The sequence below is a fragment of the Palaemon carinicauda genome, chromosome 40 (assembly GCF_036898095.1).
Source record: "Palaemon carinicauda isolate YSFRI2023 chromosome 40, ASM3689809v2, whole genome shotgun sequence".
Lineage (NCBI taxonomy): Eukaryota > Metazoa > Arthropoda > Malacostraca > Decapoda > Palaemonidae > Palaemon > Palaemon carinicauda.
Window position 1 is genome coordinate 66,735,720 of NC_090764.1, and position 17,632 is coordinate 66,753,351.

The window sequence follows — 17,632 nt, forward strand, 5'->3', positions numbered from 1 at the left end:
GTGCGTGGTCTTGTCGGAATTCGACTGGCTTGAATATGACAAATATACTCGTAAGCTGGAGAGAGATAGGGTGAGGAGAAGCTCCTCTAGGTCTTTGGAATTTTCCTCCTCCCATGCCCCTGAACCTAATCCTTCCCCTGTAGTAGTTGTTCCTGAACCCCCTACTAGCACTCATGAACCGTCCATGCGGGATATGTTTCTTGCGATTCAAGCTTTAGGCGAAAAAGTTGAGTCCTTAGCATCGGACCGTAACCAACTCATGTCAGATGTTAAGTTGTTGAAGTGTCAGAGTGGTAAAACAGAAAATCGTAGTGATAAAGTGATAAGTGCGCAAAGTGTATTTAGTGTTGTGACCGAGGGTTCGTCTGTTCGTGCTTGTCGCTCCCCTAGTCCGAGACCTCTTTCAGGCTCCCCTGCACCAGGGAGAAGTAATGTCGTAGGACTTAAGGGGACGAGAGGCGTTAACCAACGTACAGACGTTCCCTCTTTGGTATCGGACGTTTCTCGTCAAGATCGCCCTTACCATAAGACGGGTGAGACTGTGTTCTCCTCGTCCCCCGAAGACTTATCGCACAAGAAACCTTGGCGCAAGGTTTCTAGACCCTTGAAGCGAAAGTCAGTCCCTTCAGGACAGGTCCAGCATCCTGGCTGTAGCCATTGGGACAGCTCTGACCTTTTGCAGTCGTCGGAAGACTGTTCGCCTATTAAGCGCAAGCGTAACACGGGGTCCGAGGGTCGCGGTAGAGGCAATGTTTTGCCAACGCAGACGTTACCGACGTCACGGCCCGTTCCGACTCCCGTTGATCCGAAGTGGGTTGTCCTGCGGGACATGCAGTCTAAGCTTGCCTCCCTTATGGAAGAGTATGACGTTGAGCAGGTTCGCGATGATCCATTGCTTTCGAGTCGCCATTACGCTGAACGAGACTCTGGCCGTCAGCCGCCCAAACGAGTATTTACTCGTCCGTTTGACGTTAGTGCTGACGTTTCTAGTACAGTGGAACCTCTACATCCGAACGTATCTACATCCGAATTTTCCAACATCCGAAGTAAAATTCGAGCAAATTTTTGACTCTACACCCGAATTTTATTTCGACACACGAAGTAAACATTACGCCATTGAGCGTCGAGTGCTCAGTTCTCTGTTCTTGTGTGTATCGTGTGGTTGTCCTCTGTTTGGTCTGTTATTAACTGTGCGAATTTTCTTCCTTTTCTCACATTTCCTTTTTGATTTTACCTATAATCATGGTGCCTAAGAAGCTAAGTTTCAGTACAGGAAGAAGGCAATTCTTTCATTAGAATTGAAGCAAGAAATTATAGAAAAACATGAGAGCAGTGTGCATGTGAGTGATACTGTATGGCTGAACAATATGGCTGGAATAGGCCTATGATCTCGAGGATCATCAAGCTGAAGGCAGCCATTAAAGCAAATAACCATCGAAGGGGATCACCATTATTACAAGACATCGTAGCAATACCCTGGAAGAGATAGAACGCCTTTTGTTGATAGGGATAAAGGACGAAGAGATTGTTGGCAACGATCATTTGTGAGAAGGGAAGAACAGAAAGAAAGAAAGAAAAAAGTGAAGCAAAGAAAACCAAGATAGCATTAACAAGCTCTTTTAAATAACACTTCTCTCTTTTTCTGTTTCTCTCTAAACATAGCATTAACGTGTTCTTTAAATAAAATCTCTCTCTCTCTCTCTCTCTCTCTCTCTCTCTCTCTCTCTCGTTCTTCTTCGCTGTTATAGTGTTAGATACGTCTACGTCTATTATTTTTTTTCCGAGAGAGAGAGAGAGAGAGAGAGAGAGAGAGAGAGAGAGAGAGAGATTAAACAAAAATGTGTTTAGAGTAAATATGATTTTTAACAGCGTCAACGAGTTGAAAAACAATTAAATGAAACTAAGAAAGTAATAACAGCTAATCTGAATTCCTTTATTAACTAAAACAAATAGTGATACAAACACACTCGTGTGCGTATGCACAAACACACACACACAGGTGCAAGAATTGCTACGCAATAAGGGAGACGGTCGGGGAGGAGGAAGAGATGGTGACTGTGATAACATACCGTAACTCGTCACTGAAAGTAATGAAAATAAAAATCAAAAGAAAAAAAAAATGTAAAAAATATGAAATATAAAAATTAAAAAAATAAATGAATAAGCTAAGTTAGATTAAAATTTCCGTGGTGTAAGTTACGGTATGTTATCACAGTCACCATCTCTACCTCCTCGCCGATCGTGTCTCCTCGTGCGTGTGTGTGTGTTTGCGCATACGCACACGAGTGTGTTTGTATCAATATTTGTTTTAGTTAATAAAGGAATTCAGATTCGCTGATATTGTTTTTTTAGTTACATTTAACTGTCTTTCAACTCGTTTACGCTGTTAAAAATCATATGTACACAACACATTTTTGTTTAATCTCTCATTTTTGTTTAATCTCTCTCTCTCTCTCTCTCTCTCTCTCTCTCTCTCTCTCTCTCTCTCTCTCAGAAAAAAAATTAATAGACGTCTCTAACACTACCAGTGAAGAACAAGAGAGAGAGAGAGAGAGAGAGAGAGAGACAGTATTTATTTAAAGAACATGTTAACACCATGTCTACCTTCTCGCCGATCGTCCGTCTCTTCCTGGCGTAGTAAATCCTACGCCTGCGTTGGCCTGTCTCTAAGGTAAAGTGGCAATAAAACACATTTTATATTCATTATTTCTTTATAATTATCTTTTTTATATGCTTCTTTCATATTATGCAGTTAAGTTATTGTTATGTGTAATTATGTGTAGCCATTTATTAAGGATTTATTATGGGTTTTTAGGCTGAGGAACGAATTAAATTAATTACCATGTATTCTTATGGGAAAATTCGTTTCTACATCCGAACATTTTCTACATCCGAAGTAGGTTGTGAAACTAATTAAATTCGTATGTAGAGGTACCACTGTACTTTGAAACGTGATGTCAGTAGTTTTTCACGTCAGTCACGTGACCTGGATCCTCCCTTGCTGCAGTCTCGTACTGACGTTCAGCTGCTGCCGCCGCAGCCCCGCACTGACGTTCGCCGACCGGCTCCGTTGCCTCGACGTGACGTTGAGTGTCAGTCACCGCAGTCGGAGGTTGTTTTGCCTGCTCAGTCTATGCAGTCAATGCAGTTCCGACGTGACGTCGAGCGTCAATCAATTTCAGCTGTTGTTGTTGGTCAGTCACAAGGATTTCAGTCCTTTCAGCAGCGGCGTGACGTCGCTTCCTCTTCTGCTACTGCTGCTCCTTTGCTTGTTGACATTGCCTGTCAAGCGTTGCCGCCTCGGCAGGTCTCTCCTTTTCATGAGACTCGGCATTGGTCGGACGAGGTTCCGTCAGATGAGGAAGTTGCTGATCCCCCTCCAACTGATATTCCTTTGGGGACTTTGTCAGACGGAGAGGAGCCTAAAGCTGCTCAGCCCTCTATGGACTTTAAAAAGATCATGCTGATTTTTAAGGATCTGTTTCCTGACCATTTTGTGACTGCTGCTCCTCGTTCGCCTCCGTCAGAGTTTACGCTAGACCTAGCTACTTCGACGCCGTCGTTTACTAAACTAGTGCTCTCTCGCTCTTCTAAGAGAGCTTTGCGTTTGCTAGGCGACTGGTTGATCACCAGGAGGAGTTTGGGGAAGACAGCCTTTGCTTTCCCCCCTTTTAAACTGGCTTCTAGAGCGAGCGTCTGGTATGACACGGGAGAAGTTCTCGGCTTGGGAGTTCCTGCCTCTGCCCAGGGAGACTTCTCAAGCCTCGTAGACTCTCCCCGTCGCCTGGCCATGAGACGCTCTAAAGTTTACTGGTCCTCTTCGGACCTTGATCATCTCCTCAAAGGGGTTTACAGGGCCTTCGAAGTTTTTAACTTCTTGGATTGGTCGCTGGGAGCCTTGAGCAGGAAGATCTCTTCGGCCGACCGTGATGTTTCCGTGCTTATTATGTCCTGCATGGACAAAGCTATCCGTGATGGCTCTAATGAGCTCGCCGCTACCTTTACGGCAGGAGTCCTTAAGAAGAGGGAGACTCTTTGCTCGTTCCTTTCGGCAGGAGTAACTCCCTGCCAAAGGTCGGAGCTTCTCTTTGCCCCGTTGTCATCTGCCTTGTTTCCTCAGCAGTTGATTAAGGATATTGCGGCTTCTCTGGTGCAGAAGGATACCCACGACCTGATGGCTACGTCGGCGCGCAAGGCTGTTCCTTCATCGTCTTATGTCGTAAGACCCAAGCTCGATACCCCAGCTACTAGGTTTATCCCGCCCTTTCGTGGCAGAGCCCCCAGTAAGGGAGGCGCTCGTGCCGACAGTAAAAGAGACAAGAGGAGAGGATCCAAGTCCTCCCGTGGCAGAGTCTGACTGCCCACGTCCTCAGACAGCGGTAGGGGCCAGACTGAACAACTTCTGGCAGGCCTGGGAGAAGAGGGGTGCAGACCGAAAGTCTGTGTTGTTGCTCAAGGAGGGGTACAAAATACCTTTTGTACGGAGACCTCCTCTGGTAACAGTTCCTATAGACCTCTCTCCCAGGTATCGAGAGGAGTCAAGGAGACAGGCACTACAACTGCAGGTGTCTCAGTTGCTAGAGAAGGGAGCGGTGGTGAAAGTCTCGGACCTTCAATCACCGGGATTTTACAACCGTCTCTTCCTAGTCCCAAAGCATACAGGAGGTTGGAGGCCAGTGCTGGATGTCAGTGCGCTCAACGTTTTTGTTGTCAAAACAAAATTTACGATGGAGACCACGAAGTCCGTCCTAGCAGCGGTCAGAGAGGGAGACTGGATGGTCTCTCTCGACCTGCAGGATGCGTACTTCCACATTCCTATACACCCGGATTCTCAACCGTATCTGAGGTTTGTATACAGGAATGTGGTGTACCAATTCCGAGCACTGTGCTTCGGCCTCAGCCCTGCTCCTCTTGTTTTTACGAGGCTCATGAGAAATGTGGCAAAATTTCTTCATTTATCGGGGATTCGAGCCTCCCTGTACCTGGACGACTGGCTGCTCAGAGCGTCGTCCCGTCATCGCTGTCTGCAGGACCTTCAATGGACGTTGGATCTTGCAAAGGAGTTGGGACTGTTAGTGAACTTAGTGAAGTCTCAGCTGAATCCCTCCCAAACGATTCTCTATTTGGGGATGGAGATTCGCAGTCTAGCTTTTCGGGCTTTTCCGTCTGCCACCAGGATAGATCAAGCCTTGCTCAAAGTCCGCCTCATGCTGAGAAAAGACCGTTGCTCAGTGAGAAGTTGGATAAGCCTCCTAGGGACTCTGTCATCCCTGGAACAATTTATCTCGCTAGGGAGACTTCACCTTTGCCCTCTCCAGTTCCATCTAGACTCCCATTGGGACAAGGGCAAGACTTTGGAAGCTGTTTCAATCCCGATCTCCGAGCCAGTAAAGACGTGCCTGAACTGGTGGGACAGCAACATAAGTCTTCGAGAGGGTCTGTCCCTGGCGGTCAAGAACCCAAACCACGTGTTATTCTCAGACGCGTCGGATTTGGGTTGGGGAGCGACTCTGGACGGTCTGGAATGTTCGGGTCTTTGGACGTCGGATCAGAGGAGCCTTCACATCAACTGCAAGGAGCTGTTGGCTGTTCACTTGGCCTTGACGAGTTTCGAGAGTCTTCTCCGAAACAAAGTGGTAGAAGTGAATGCGGACAACACCACAGCCTTGGTGTACATCTCCAAGCAAGGAGGCACTCACTCCCACACACTGTTCGTCATCGCAAGGGACCTCCTCATCTGGTCAAAAGATCGAGGCATCTCACTGTTGACAAGGTTCGTCCAGGGGAAATTGAACGTCTTGGCGGACTGTCTCAGTCGGAGAGGTCAGGTGATCCCCACAGAATGGACTCTCCACAAGGACGTGTGCAAGAGTCTTTGGATGACTTGGGGTCAGCCCACCATAGACCTCTTTGCGACCTCTTTGACCAAAAGGCTCCCGACCTATTGCTCTCCAGTCCCAGATCCAGAGGCGGCCCACATAGATGCCTTTCTGCTGGACAGGTCTCACCTGGACGCGTACGCATTCCCGCCGTTCAAGATCATCAACAGGGTTCTGCAGAAGTTCGCCTCTCACGAAGGGACAAGGTTGACGTTGGTTGCTCCCCTCTGGCCCGCGAGAGAGTGGTTCACAGAGGTACTTCAATGGCTGGTAGACGTTCCAAGGAGTCTACCTTTAAGGATGGATCTCTTACGGCAGCCCCACGTAAGGAGTTTTCATCAAAGCCTCCCCGCGCTTCGTCTGACTGCCTTCAGACTATCGAAAGACTCAAGAGCTCGAGGATTTTCGAAGGAGGCAGCCAGAGCGATCGCGAGGGCTAGGAGATCTACTATCAAGGTCTACCAGTCGAAGTGGGAGGTCTTTAGAGATTGGTGCAAGTCATCCTCTATTTCCTCTTCCAGTACCTCTGTAGCCCAAATTGCAGACTTTCTCCTGCATCTGAGAAATGTTCGCTCCCTCTCTGCTCCCACTATTAATGGCTACAGGAGCATGTTGGCTTCTGTGTTCAGACATAGAGGCTTGGATCTGTCCAATAATAAAGATCTCCAAGATCTCCTTAAGTCCTTCGAGACCTCTAAGGAGCGTCGTATGTCAACTCCTGCTTGGAACTTAGACGTGGTCCTAAGGTTCCAAATGTCCGACAGGTTTGAGCCATTGCATTCAGCCTCCCTGAAGGATCTCACCCTAAAGACGCTTTTTTTGGTGTGCTTGGCTTCAGCTAAAAGGGTCAGTGAGATCCATGCCTTTAGTAAAAACATCGGCTTCTCTACAGATAAAGCCACATGTTCGCTTCAACTTGGTTTTTTGGCCAAGAATGAACTGCCTTCTCGTCCTTGGCCTAAATCTTTTGATATACCTTGCCTGTCAGAAATCGTAGGCAACGAGGTTGAAAGAGTACTGTGCCCAGTTAGAGCTCTTAAGTTTTATTTAGCTCGTACTAGACCTTTACGAGGTGGGTCTGAGGCCTTATGGTGCTCCGTTAAGAAGCCCTCATTGCCCATGTCTAAAAATGCTTTATCGTACTTTATTAGATTTTTAATCCGAGAGGCACATTCTCATTTAAGTGAGAAAGATCGTTGTTTACTTAAGGTCAAGACGCACGAAGTGAGAGCGATAGCAACTTCGGTGGCTTTTAAGCAAAACAGGTCTCTGCGAAGTATTATGGACGCGACCTTTTGGAGGAGCAAGTCGGTGTTCGCTTCATTTTACTTAAAAGACGTCCAGACTCTTTATGAGGACTGCTACACCCTGGGTCCATTCGTTGCAGCGAGTGCAGTAGTGGGTGAGGGTTCTACCACTACATTCCCTTAATCCCAATATCCTTTTAATCTTCTCTTGAAATGTTTTTAATCTTGTCTTGGGTTGTACGGAAGACTGGGAAGTCTTTCGCATCCTTTTTGATTTGGCGGGTGGTCAAATGTCGTTTCTTGAGAGCGCCCAGATTAAGGGTATTGATGAGGTCCTGTTGTATGGGTGGTCGCCCTGGATATAACAGCTCCTGGGAGTCTTTCAGCATCCTGAGAGGATGGCTGGGCTTCGTGAGGAAAGCGGACTAATAAGGCTGAGTAATCGTCAGAGTCAGCTTCCTTACCAGGTACCTATATTTAAGTGGGTTTTTTTATGATATAGCCTAATTGTCAAAAACTCATGAGCATATACGCCTTTACTGTATTGCATTAATACTGGTCTCTACCCACCACCATGGGTGTGAATCAGCTATTATATATTCACCGGCTAAGTTTAATATTTAAAAATGATATTTTGATTATAAAATAAATTTTTGAATATACTTACCCGGTGAATATATAAATTAAAGGCCCTCCCTTCCTCCCCGATAGAGACCCAGCGGACTGAGAAGAACTGGAGAACTTGACAAGTTTATGCGGTATCTGGCCGATAGTCGGCGCTGGTGGTCACACCCGCAACCTTCATGGCGATCGCTCGCGAGTTTTTGGTATCTGTCGAGCCGTCTGAGACGTCAGCTATTATATATTCACCGGGTAAGTATATTCAAAAATTTATTTTATAATCAAAATATCATATTTATTTAGAATCTTTCAACCATGACTGTGATGTACCTCTAGATTTTTGCATTGGCAATTAATGACATAGTTGCTGAAATTTCAGTAGGAGTATTTTTTAATATGCAAGATAGCTCCTAATCAATCAATTAATCAATCAATCACAAGGAGTACAAAGTAGTCTTTATTTGGATGACTTTGCATTACACTAATCTAAGTTACTTGCAAAGAATTCTTGATAACACCACTTGAAAAATACAAGTTTCGACGGTGTCTGTTTTGGTTCAGACATTCTGCAGAAAAAAACTTATGAAAAAAAGTCTTACAAAAGTAGTAGATGGTAAAAAGACCAGGGCACAAATCTCGCATTGAAATGCTCAAATCCAATTCCAAGATGAGGTCAAATTTATGGAACTAATGCTCAATGCCAACCTCCACAAGTCATGTTCCTGAGTTGTATAAGAAAGGGTTCCTTTTATGGTCAGTTGAAGCATAAATTCTCTGAGCAACAGAATTTAACAAACACAAACTTTCCGTCTCAACTATCTAAGATATGAATAAGTTACGTAAGGACAAGCAATATCGAATAAAACGAGAGGGGCACTCAGTAGAGCGCAGACCTCCGCCGCGGCAGCTTATTTTTCGACCTTTTGCTCGACCTTCACCTTGATTTTTTACCTTAACATTTATTAATGGACGTGGATTTTCATACATTCAAATATGAACCAAGTTTGAAGTCTCTGTGACAATGATGTCTAAACTTATTTCTGATTACGTGAATTGGACATTTTGCTTTACCTTGACCTTGACCTTAGACCTTGACATTCTGAAATTTAATAATTTCCAGCTTATTACATAAGTTAATCCCTACAAGCAGAAAAGCAGGCTGCTACAAGCATAAGGGCTCCAATAACACTGTAGTCTCATTACTTGCATATTACTTTAAACGGTTCTAGTAACCTATTAATATTTCTCTCTATTTATAGACCTTTCGCTTAAACCGTAAATATCTACTTACCACATAAAAATAACTATATACTATAGTTATTCCAAGTCAGATGTGATTTATTATTTTGTCTAAGATGATGAACTTGCTGTTTCTCTAAATATGTACTGTACATCTATAATCATCATTGAACCAGGGTTTGTTCTTTTTTCAGTATTTTAACATATGAGAAGGAATAGATATAACAATTACGTTGACCCAAATTTTATTTAAGAGAACAAAGGGCTTAACCAATTCAAATGCAAAAGACCACTCAAATTGCCATTCTAAGGGTATGATACATTAGGGACAGTCTGTGCAGTCTTAATTACTAACAAAACATTGCAATTAGAGAATTAAACTTGCTTTTTATAACACCATGGGAATCAGTGTATATAATTGTTATTCCAACCAATTACCAGACTTGTTTTCAGCCTCATTTATGAGTTGCTCACAGCCTGATTCAGAACAAAGTCAATAGCTTTTAAGCCATGGCAATCAGTTGGAGAAACTGAATTCACTCCCTCCTTATGTCTTGCATTAAAATCGCCAAGCACAAATAAAGCCTCTCTATCATCTTGTATCTTAGTCATAGTCTTAAGAAGACAATTAAAGATTGAATCTTCACGTCTGGATTCTGATAGAAGGAACACAAATAAGAGTTAACCTTATCTGGGCCGTTATTACTCCCGCCAACTCCCTGAAACTGCTTTTCCCAATTAGCCATGAAGTTACTTAACGTACTTTGGATCACGTATGCCAATTCATCTCTCATATCCTTTTCCAGTTCTCTAATATTATCTACAGGAATAAGAAAATCCTACCAACATGGACCCTGCCACTCCAAAGTAATCATTAAACACTTTTGGCACTAGAGGGAGCACCATGTATCTTATTCTCTTTTTACTTTGAGCTTCCTTATCCCTAGGAAAAGTAGGAGTCTTTGAGACGGTTAGGCTCGTACCATACCTCAAAACATTTTTCTGCGCAATGTGAGTCGAAAATTCTTCATCTCGTTTTGGAGCGTGAAATTTTCGTAAGCAGAAGCTTTCATATTGAGAAGTATCACTATACAAATGTCCCTCACAAGGGCAGGGAAGTCCCTACTACCGTTAGAGATCTGATCACTTCGCTAGCTATATCCTGCAGTTGATCCAATTATGGGCATAGAGGAAGCGAACTGGCTTTCTCAGAGGTTGACCTCCGTTTTCGTCTGAGACTCTGAAGGTAATGCACTGGCAGAGTGTCTGGTGTCCTTACTTGGTTCTGTATCCTCGCCTGCTTTGTCACTGCTTGCTCAGGTGCCCTTGGTACTTGTGTGAGAACAGCTTCGATCCAGAACTCCTCGGAGTTCTCCGTCGGGAAGGCTTAACACAGCCTACTCAGAGCTTGACTTTGGTTTTGCCCGTCAGTGCGCTGATGATGACGCTCTCCCTCAACCTGAAAATGCTCAGCCTGCAGAGGATTTGCGAATTCTGAGCATCGAGCTGCCCCCTCTCAAAGGGGGAGGACCTTTCTCGTTAGCAAGTTAGGTCTTCTCCTGAGTGGTCTCCTCTGTGCGGGCTGACAAAAATGGTCATGGATTTGTCCATGCCCCTCTCTAGCCCATCGGAACGAGATGACAAGACGGACTCATCTCTCTTTAACCAGCATGACTCGTCCAATCCCTATAGCGAATCCTAATGCTGAATTGCACAGGACCGGTCGCCAAACTCCTGCGGGACTACTGATGAGTGACCCACAAACATTTTCGATGAATGAACAGGTATTTCCAAAAGCACTCACCAGTGTGTTTGCCAACACCAGCTTGTGATCTTTGTAGCAGAGTAGACCGCAGTCCGGGGTGCAAGCTATGTGCACTGTTGGGTACCCATCCACCTGTTGAAGTGCGAGGAAGAGCTTCTCTTGCCGACTGTGATCTATGCAATCCAGAGAAATCGCTTAAGCATCCAAACTCAATCATTACATCAACAACGCTTATACACGTTATTACATCACATGGTCACAAGCGGGGGAATGCTACTTCACGACCACTTGTTTAAAACCTATGAATGGCAGAGGCAAGGGGCATTGTCATTGCCTTATCAAGCAGGACGATGGCTTATTGACCATATTAGATATGATCAGCACCCAAGCCTCCTCTCCAACCAAGCTAGGACCAAGGAGGTCCAGACAATGGCAGCTGAGGAATCAGCAGATAGATTTATAGGCTCCCCCAAACCCCCCATCCTTAGCTCACAAGGATAGTGAGGTTACAGCAACCAAGGGAACTAGTGAGTTTGACTGGGATTCGAACCCCAGTCTGGAAATCACCAGGCAAGGACGCTACCAACAGGCCACCACAACCCAATGCCAGGAAAGGAGAGCACGCTTGACAATTGGAGCCTTTAGGCTATTATAGTCATCTCTTTCTTGTAAAGAAGACGTCTGGTGGCTGGAGACCAGTCATTGACCTCTCTAACCTGAGCAAGTTTGTTCAACAAACTTCGTTCAAAATGGAGATGGCAGACACGGTCAGACAGGCAGTCAAACCGAGGACTTCATGATAACACTGGATTTAAAGGATCCTTACTTCCAAATTCCAGTCCATCCGTCTTCAAGCAAGTATTTATAGATCATCCTAGACAATCGGCAATACCAATTCAAGGTGCTGTGTTTCGGCTTGTCCACAGCTCCTCAGGTTTTCATAAGGGTTTTCTCCCTGTTGTTAACCTGGGCTCATATTAATGGCATTTGTCTGTTAAGATACTTGGATGGCTAGCTAATTCTAGTAGGCTCAGTGACGATCCTTCCCCAATACGGAGACAGACTTCTCAAGTTTTGCTGTGATCTGGGAAGTGTTGTAAATCTCGAGAAATAATCCTTGTAGCCAACTCAAAATTGGTATACCTAGGAATGCTGGGGTATACTAGAATAGTCTTTCCGTCTGAGAGCTGAATAGAGACTGAAGAAGGCGGTAAGCTCTTACTTGCTATTAGACTCACTACCAGCACATCGGCACTCCGTTTAATAGGCCACCTGTCCTCCTTGGAGTGCGTTGGTGACCAGTGGAGGACTACGCAAACAGTCTCTTCAGTGGCAGCTGAAGTCCGGTTGGGCCCAGCAAGGGTGGGGAGGGGGGGCTCACAGGTTGCATCACACGGCCTCTGGAATCTGGCCCAAGTCCGAGCTACATTGCCACATAAAACTCCAAGAAATGAGGGCAGCCTTTCTGGCCTTCCAGCAGTTCCAACATCTCCTTTCAGGACACTTTGTGATGTGAATGCACCCCAATTAGTGGAGTATATAAACAAGCAGGGAGGGACCTCTTCATAGCACCTATGCCAACTAGCTGAGAAATACTAAGATGGACAAAAGACAACTCTGTGCCATATCAGCCCGGTTCATCCCAAGCAAATAAATGTTCTGGTGGACAATCTGAGCATAGCGACTCAGATAGTTGTCTCCGAGTGGCCTTTGGATAGTCAGGCACCCAACAGAGTCCTGACTTTGTGGGGCGTGCCAATAGTAGACCTGTCCGCGATGCCTCTGAACAATAAGCTTCTGATGTCTGCTTGCCAGTACCAGTTCCCCCAAGCACTTTGGCAAAAGGCTTTCCAACAACAGGAGGACAACATAGATGTCTATGCATTCCCCCCCTTTTTTCATAATAAGACTACTGTATTCCAGGTAACGGCACTCAAAACCTGTTGATGACCCTCATAACTCCAATGTTGCACCTGGCAGAATTATCTCCCGATCTTCTACATCTGCTGATAGAGGTGCCGAGGGAGCTCCCTCCATGTCACGATCTTCTCAGACAACCACATGTGAAGATCGACCACAAGTCGTAGAATACCTACAACTTCACACCTAAAGGTTATCCAATCTCTCCTCTCAAAGAGAGGCTTTTCGCAACTTGTTGGGAAAAAGATGTCCGGTTACCTCCAGGAATCATCAGCCACCGTCTCAAGGGCAAAGTGGGCAGTCTTCTGTGGTTGGTGTCGTTGAAGGGGTATCGCTTTCTCGACGCGACTATCCCAATGATAGCAGAGTTCCTCTTTTATCTCCAGGAGGAAAAACTCCTCTTGGTCTTGGTGGTGAAAAGCTACCACTCAGCCGCGAGCCTCGCCTTCAGACTGAAAGGAGTTAATATTTTCTCTTTGTTGGACTTGTCTCTCCTCATACGTAATCTTGAAGGTGCCTCTCCTCAGCGGGAAGTTAGACCGCTTCCATAGAGTGTAGTTTGTGTATTCTGTATTGCATTCCCGGAAAGGAGCACTCTGTGAGCCGCTGCATCAGGCATCAGATCTTCACCAGATGCTTAAGATGGTCTTCCAGCTCGCCCTGGCCTCAGCCAAGAATGTCAGTGAATTGCACACACTTTCCCAGGACATCACCGTTTCGAGGGATTGGGGACAGGTAATGCTTGGCTTTGTCACTGAGTTTGTTGCAAGGACTCAAAATCTGGCAGTAGCAGATCTCAAGATTCAGGCCCTTCTGGATTGATAGTCTCATTAATGTAACTGATAACCCAGATCAACAACTACTATGCCTATTGAGGGCGCTAAGGTGTCACCTCAAACAAACATCAGGAGGTTGTTCCCGAGTGAGAAGAATGTTTGTCAGCACGGGGAAAGTTAAGAGGAGAGTCACAAAGAATATGATTTTGGCGTGGATTTGCAAGGTGATAGATCCAAGCCTTGAATCATGATTCTCCTCCGCAATTTTGAATGCCAAGAGCTCCCGATGTTAGGGGCATAAATATGCCTTTAACGTTTAAGAAGCTACTCTGTGGCACAGGTTCTACAAGCGGGCATGTTAAAGCATCAGACAATATGCACTGCCCGTTGCCTCCAAGACGTTACCCAAACAAACATAGAGAGGTTCTCCATCAGTCTTGTAATGGTTGCACAACAAGTGGTTTAAACCCCTCAAGCTCCTTAATGGACAAGAAGCAGATGGTGGAGAGCATATATTACCTGGGATTAACTCTGGGACGAATGATAAGACTGCTTGGCATCTTAATTTTTGCATCTCCCCCTCTCTTAGGTCAGAGCACCTACAGTATGCTGCAAGCTGGCCTCCTTTGTCTGTAGGTAATAACCATATCCCTTGTGTAACCTGATATACGGTATGCACATATAATTGTTACGTCCCCATTTCCCCTAGTGAGGTGGAAATTGGTCAATGTCCATTGGTTTGTTCAAGGAAGTCCTAGGTCTGTAAAAATTTTTACCTGTTCAAGTCACAGTTTTTAGTTACCACACAGGTTGCTCAGGCTGCTGACGCATGCACATGCACGGAAGGTTAGCAAGGTGTTAGGGTAAAAAACCAGTCGGTTATTTATGACTTCCACCAACTTAGAGTGAGTCTTCCCTAATAAAGAAGGAAGGGGTTTGTATTTAGTGATGGAACAAATGACAAATTTAAAAGTAATTTGCATTTTTTTTAATGATGGAAAACTTACTCATTATACAGATTTTTCCCACCATCCTCTATTCCCCCTGCAAGTCCTGCCTGTAATTAAAAGTGATGATATAACACAGGTGTGTGTGAGCTGGGTACCCGGTACTGTACTGCCCCTTACCCCCCCCTCCCCCCCCTGCTAACTAGCGGGGAGTTGTTATACCTCACTAAAAGTCTTATGGGTAGTTTTCCAGCTCTGTCGAAAGTATATTCCCTAATAAAGACCTCAAGGTTCTTATTGTTAGAGAAAATACAAATTAATTTCATATTTGTCATGTTAGTCATTTAACTTTTAGGTGTCCTTAGAGAATGTATTGAAGTTAATGCAAAAAGTCTTCATAGGCCCAAGAGATAAAAGAAACAACACATCAGTCACTGCCTCTTCCATATTTTCAACTTGTATTCAAGGATGAACTTCCAGTGCTGAAAGCTTCCACATTAGCCACTTCAAAAACCATTACTGCGCTCATGCCGTCTATCCAACCCTGTATATGTATACACTATAGTCAATATTTTTTAAGGAGGCAGATTTGTCCTTTTAGCTCGGAAAAGTTTCCAAATAGTTGATTGGTCAGAAGTTTTTTTGTCCTAAGAGCATCATTGTTTTCAAATAATTAGGAAGTAATGTGTATTGATACTTATTTACTAGCCTAAATTTCTGCTTCAGATATATGTTTTGTCAATAAGTAATGTTGATGAATAAATATACTATAAAGTATTGTGATGGTAAATCTAAATTTAATAGCAACACCTGCCAAAGTTAACGACAGGAGATTGTATTCTGTTGCATGCTACATAATTTTGTAACTTTTCACACATTTTAACACAAATTTTGTTAAATTACACCAAACATAAGAGAAATATGTTATTAAAAACTTCCTTTGAATACCAGAATTTACTAAAAACAATGAATTAATGAAACTTGTTGGTGAAAATTCCGTAAAGGTAAGAGGAACAGCCCAGAACTACTGTCAAACACTGAAGCGGGAGTATAATCGGGGAGAGGTATTGCAGTTGTAACTCAGCTGTGAAATTATGAACTCACATAATTGTGATTTCTGGGCTCAACCTGTGTCGCTCCGTGAAATGCTCCTTAAAGCACCATTTCAAAGGTATAAATACTGCTAAATATACCAGAGAGAAAAATTGCATGGAATGCCAGGAATATACCCAGCTCACTCACCCCTAAAGGGTGTCGGTATTAAAACTGGGGCGAGTGAATCCACTACCAGAGGTCCCTTTCCAATTAGACTTCTCCCTCCTCAAAATTCCCCGTTACTACGAGGTGTCGTTCACTACAGCTACTGCCCCCCCACCACCACCACCACCACCTATCCTTCTCCCATCATTCTTTGTTAGCACCCGTGAACGTTTGGAAGTGTTTTTCGTAGCTCAGTGTTATTTTGTGTTTTTGAAGATGTCAGGCGTTTTGGAGATCCCTGCTCCCAAGTTTAGTATTATATTTGTCTGTTTGGGATTTCTAGGTAGCGACACACGTTCACACGTTCATTTAATAACCTTGTTGGTTTTTCTCTCAGCCGCTTTGTTGACGCTCCCTTACGGTGAGCGCGGTAGCCAGTATTACTACTCCCAAACCCCCTGCTAACTAGCGGTGGGGTAGCTATACTTCGCTAAAAGTCTTATGGCTAATCTTATAGCTTCGCTGAAAGTATATTCCCTAATAAAGAGCTCAAAATTTATATTGTTAGGAAAAATAAAAATTGTTCTTAAATTTGTAATGCTTATCACTTTTCCTCTGCTTCTACACATTTCATACCCTTTCAGTTTTCAGTTTTTCTTATTTCTCAAACAGTTAATTTCAATTGTTTTAATCTTTTTCCTTCCATTCATATTCATAACAACACTTCCTTGGCTCCCGTATACATTGCATGTTTCTATTAAATCTTCTTCACATATTGTAAAAGCCATTTACTCTATATTTTACAAGGCCATTCAATAAACATCTTGGAAAAGTGTCAATTGCTATTGTTTACTAATTTTTTCTATTAAAAAGAGAATGAACTTCACCCTCCTTTCTTTTTTTTTTTCTTTTTTTTTCTTTTTTTATTGCTGTCCCTACAAAGTGATAGCTTATGGAATTATTTAGAATAAGGCTATCCTTAAAGGTTTATTTGATTTTACTCTAATCCTTTATATTGGCGCATGTTTTACCTTTTAGAAATGACATGAATTTAGTTTTATGCTGTTTTTACTAGTGAATTGTTGTCTTTCTCCAGATCTAACTCCACGATTGGTGCTAGTAACGGGTGTTCGGGATGTGGGAGTGCTAGGAGAGGGCCAGCGGGTCTGGTGCATAACTCGTGTAGTATTTCTACCTTTGGCCACATCACCTGATACTGAGCTGCACCTCCAACAATGCCGAAAGCATGCCAATCATCCAGGAAGGTATTTGTTAAAGTCGGTAGACATTTAATGTGTTTTAGGACTAACTCTGGCAGCTTTGCCCTTTTTGACTATACAGGAGGTCCTCAACTTACAAACATCTGAAATTACAAATCAAATCCAACTGAAATCATAAACTTCAGATATTGTATCAAAAGTTCTTAATAAATACTGTAATAAAAAAAGATTATATAATTTAATGTAGTAAACAAGATGACATTTTTAATATGAAACTGCGACTATTTGTTGACTTTTTCATCTGAAAATCGTGAGTATGCAAGTTAGGTGAAGGCTACTCTAGGCCAAAATTTAACAACATTTGACTTACAAACCGCTTCTTGGAACCTATTAAGATTGTAAGTCGAGGACTTTCTGTATCTAATGTTGAATTGTCATACTGTTTTTGTTAATGAAATAAGCAAACTTTTGAAAATGAGTGTAGATCTATCTGAATGAAAATTCATTGCTTCAGACCACAGGTCATAATGTGTAGTGAAAATGTGACCAACTGACAAGAGGTCAAATAGGTGACATTAAGCCAATCCCATCATCGCAGTTCTTTATTCTTAGTATCACAAGCTGTACAACCAGGTACAGTGAACCCTCGCTACTTCGCGGTTCGACCATCGCGGTTCGACCATCGCGGATTCACCACTTCGCGGATTTTTTTCATAACCCATATATATATATATACATATCGCGGATTTTCCGGAAATTTTGAAAATACCGCGATATCTGAAGACCCCAAATACGATATTTCGTTACCTGTAATTCCA

At 43.6% G+C, this 17,632-nt stretch overlaps 1 protein-coding gene across 2 annotated transcripts in view; it reads left to right on the forward strand.

Annotated features, from left to right (window-relative positions):
* sp3 (spermathreecae) overlaps window positions 1-17,632 on the forward strand; it is a 352,115-nt gene that overhangs the window by 71,748 nt on the left and 262,735 nt on the right. For both annotated transcript variants that reach the window (XM_068363846.1, XM_068363847.1), the window contains exon 3: window positions 16,691-16,859. In XM_068363846.1, coding sequence (XP_068219947.1) covers window positions 16,691-16,859 — 169 coding nt within the window. The remainder of the gene's footprint in view (window positions 1-16,690; window positions 16,860-17,632) is intronic.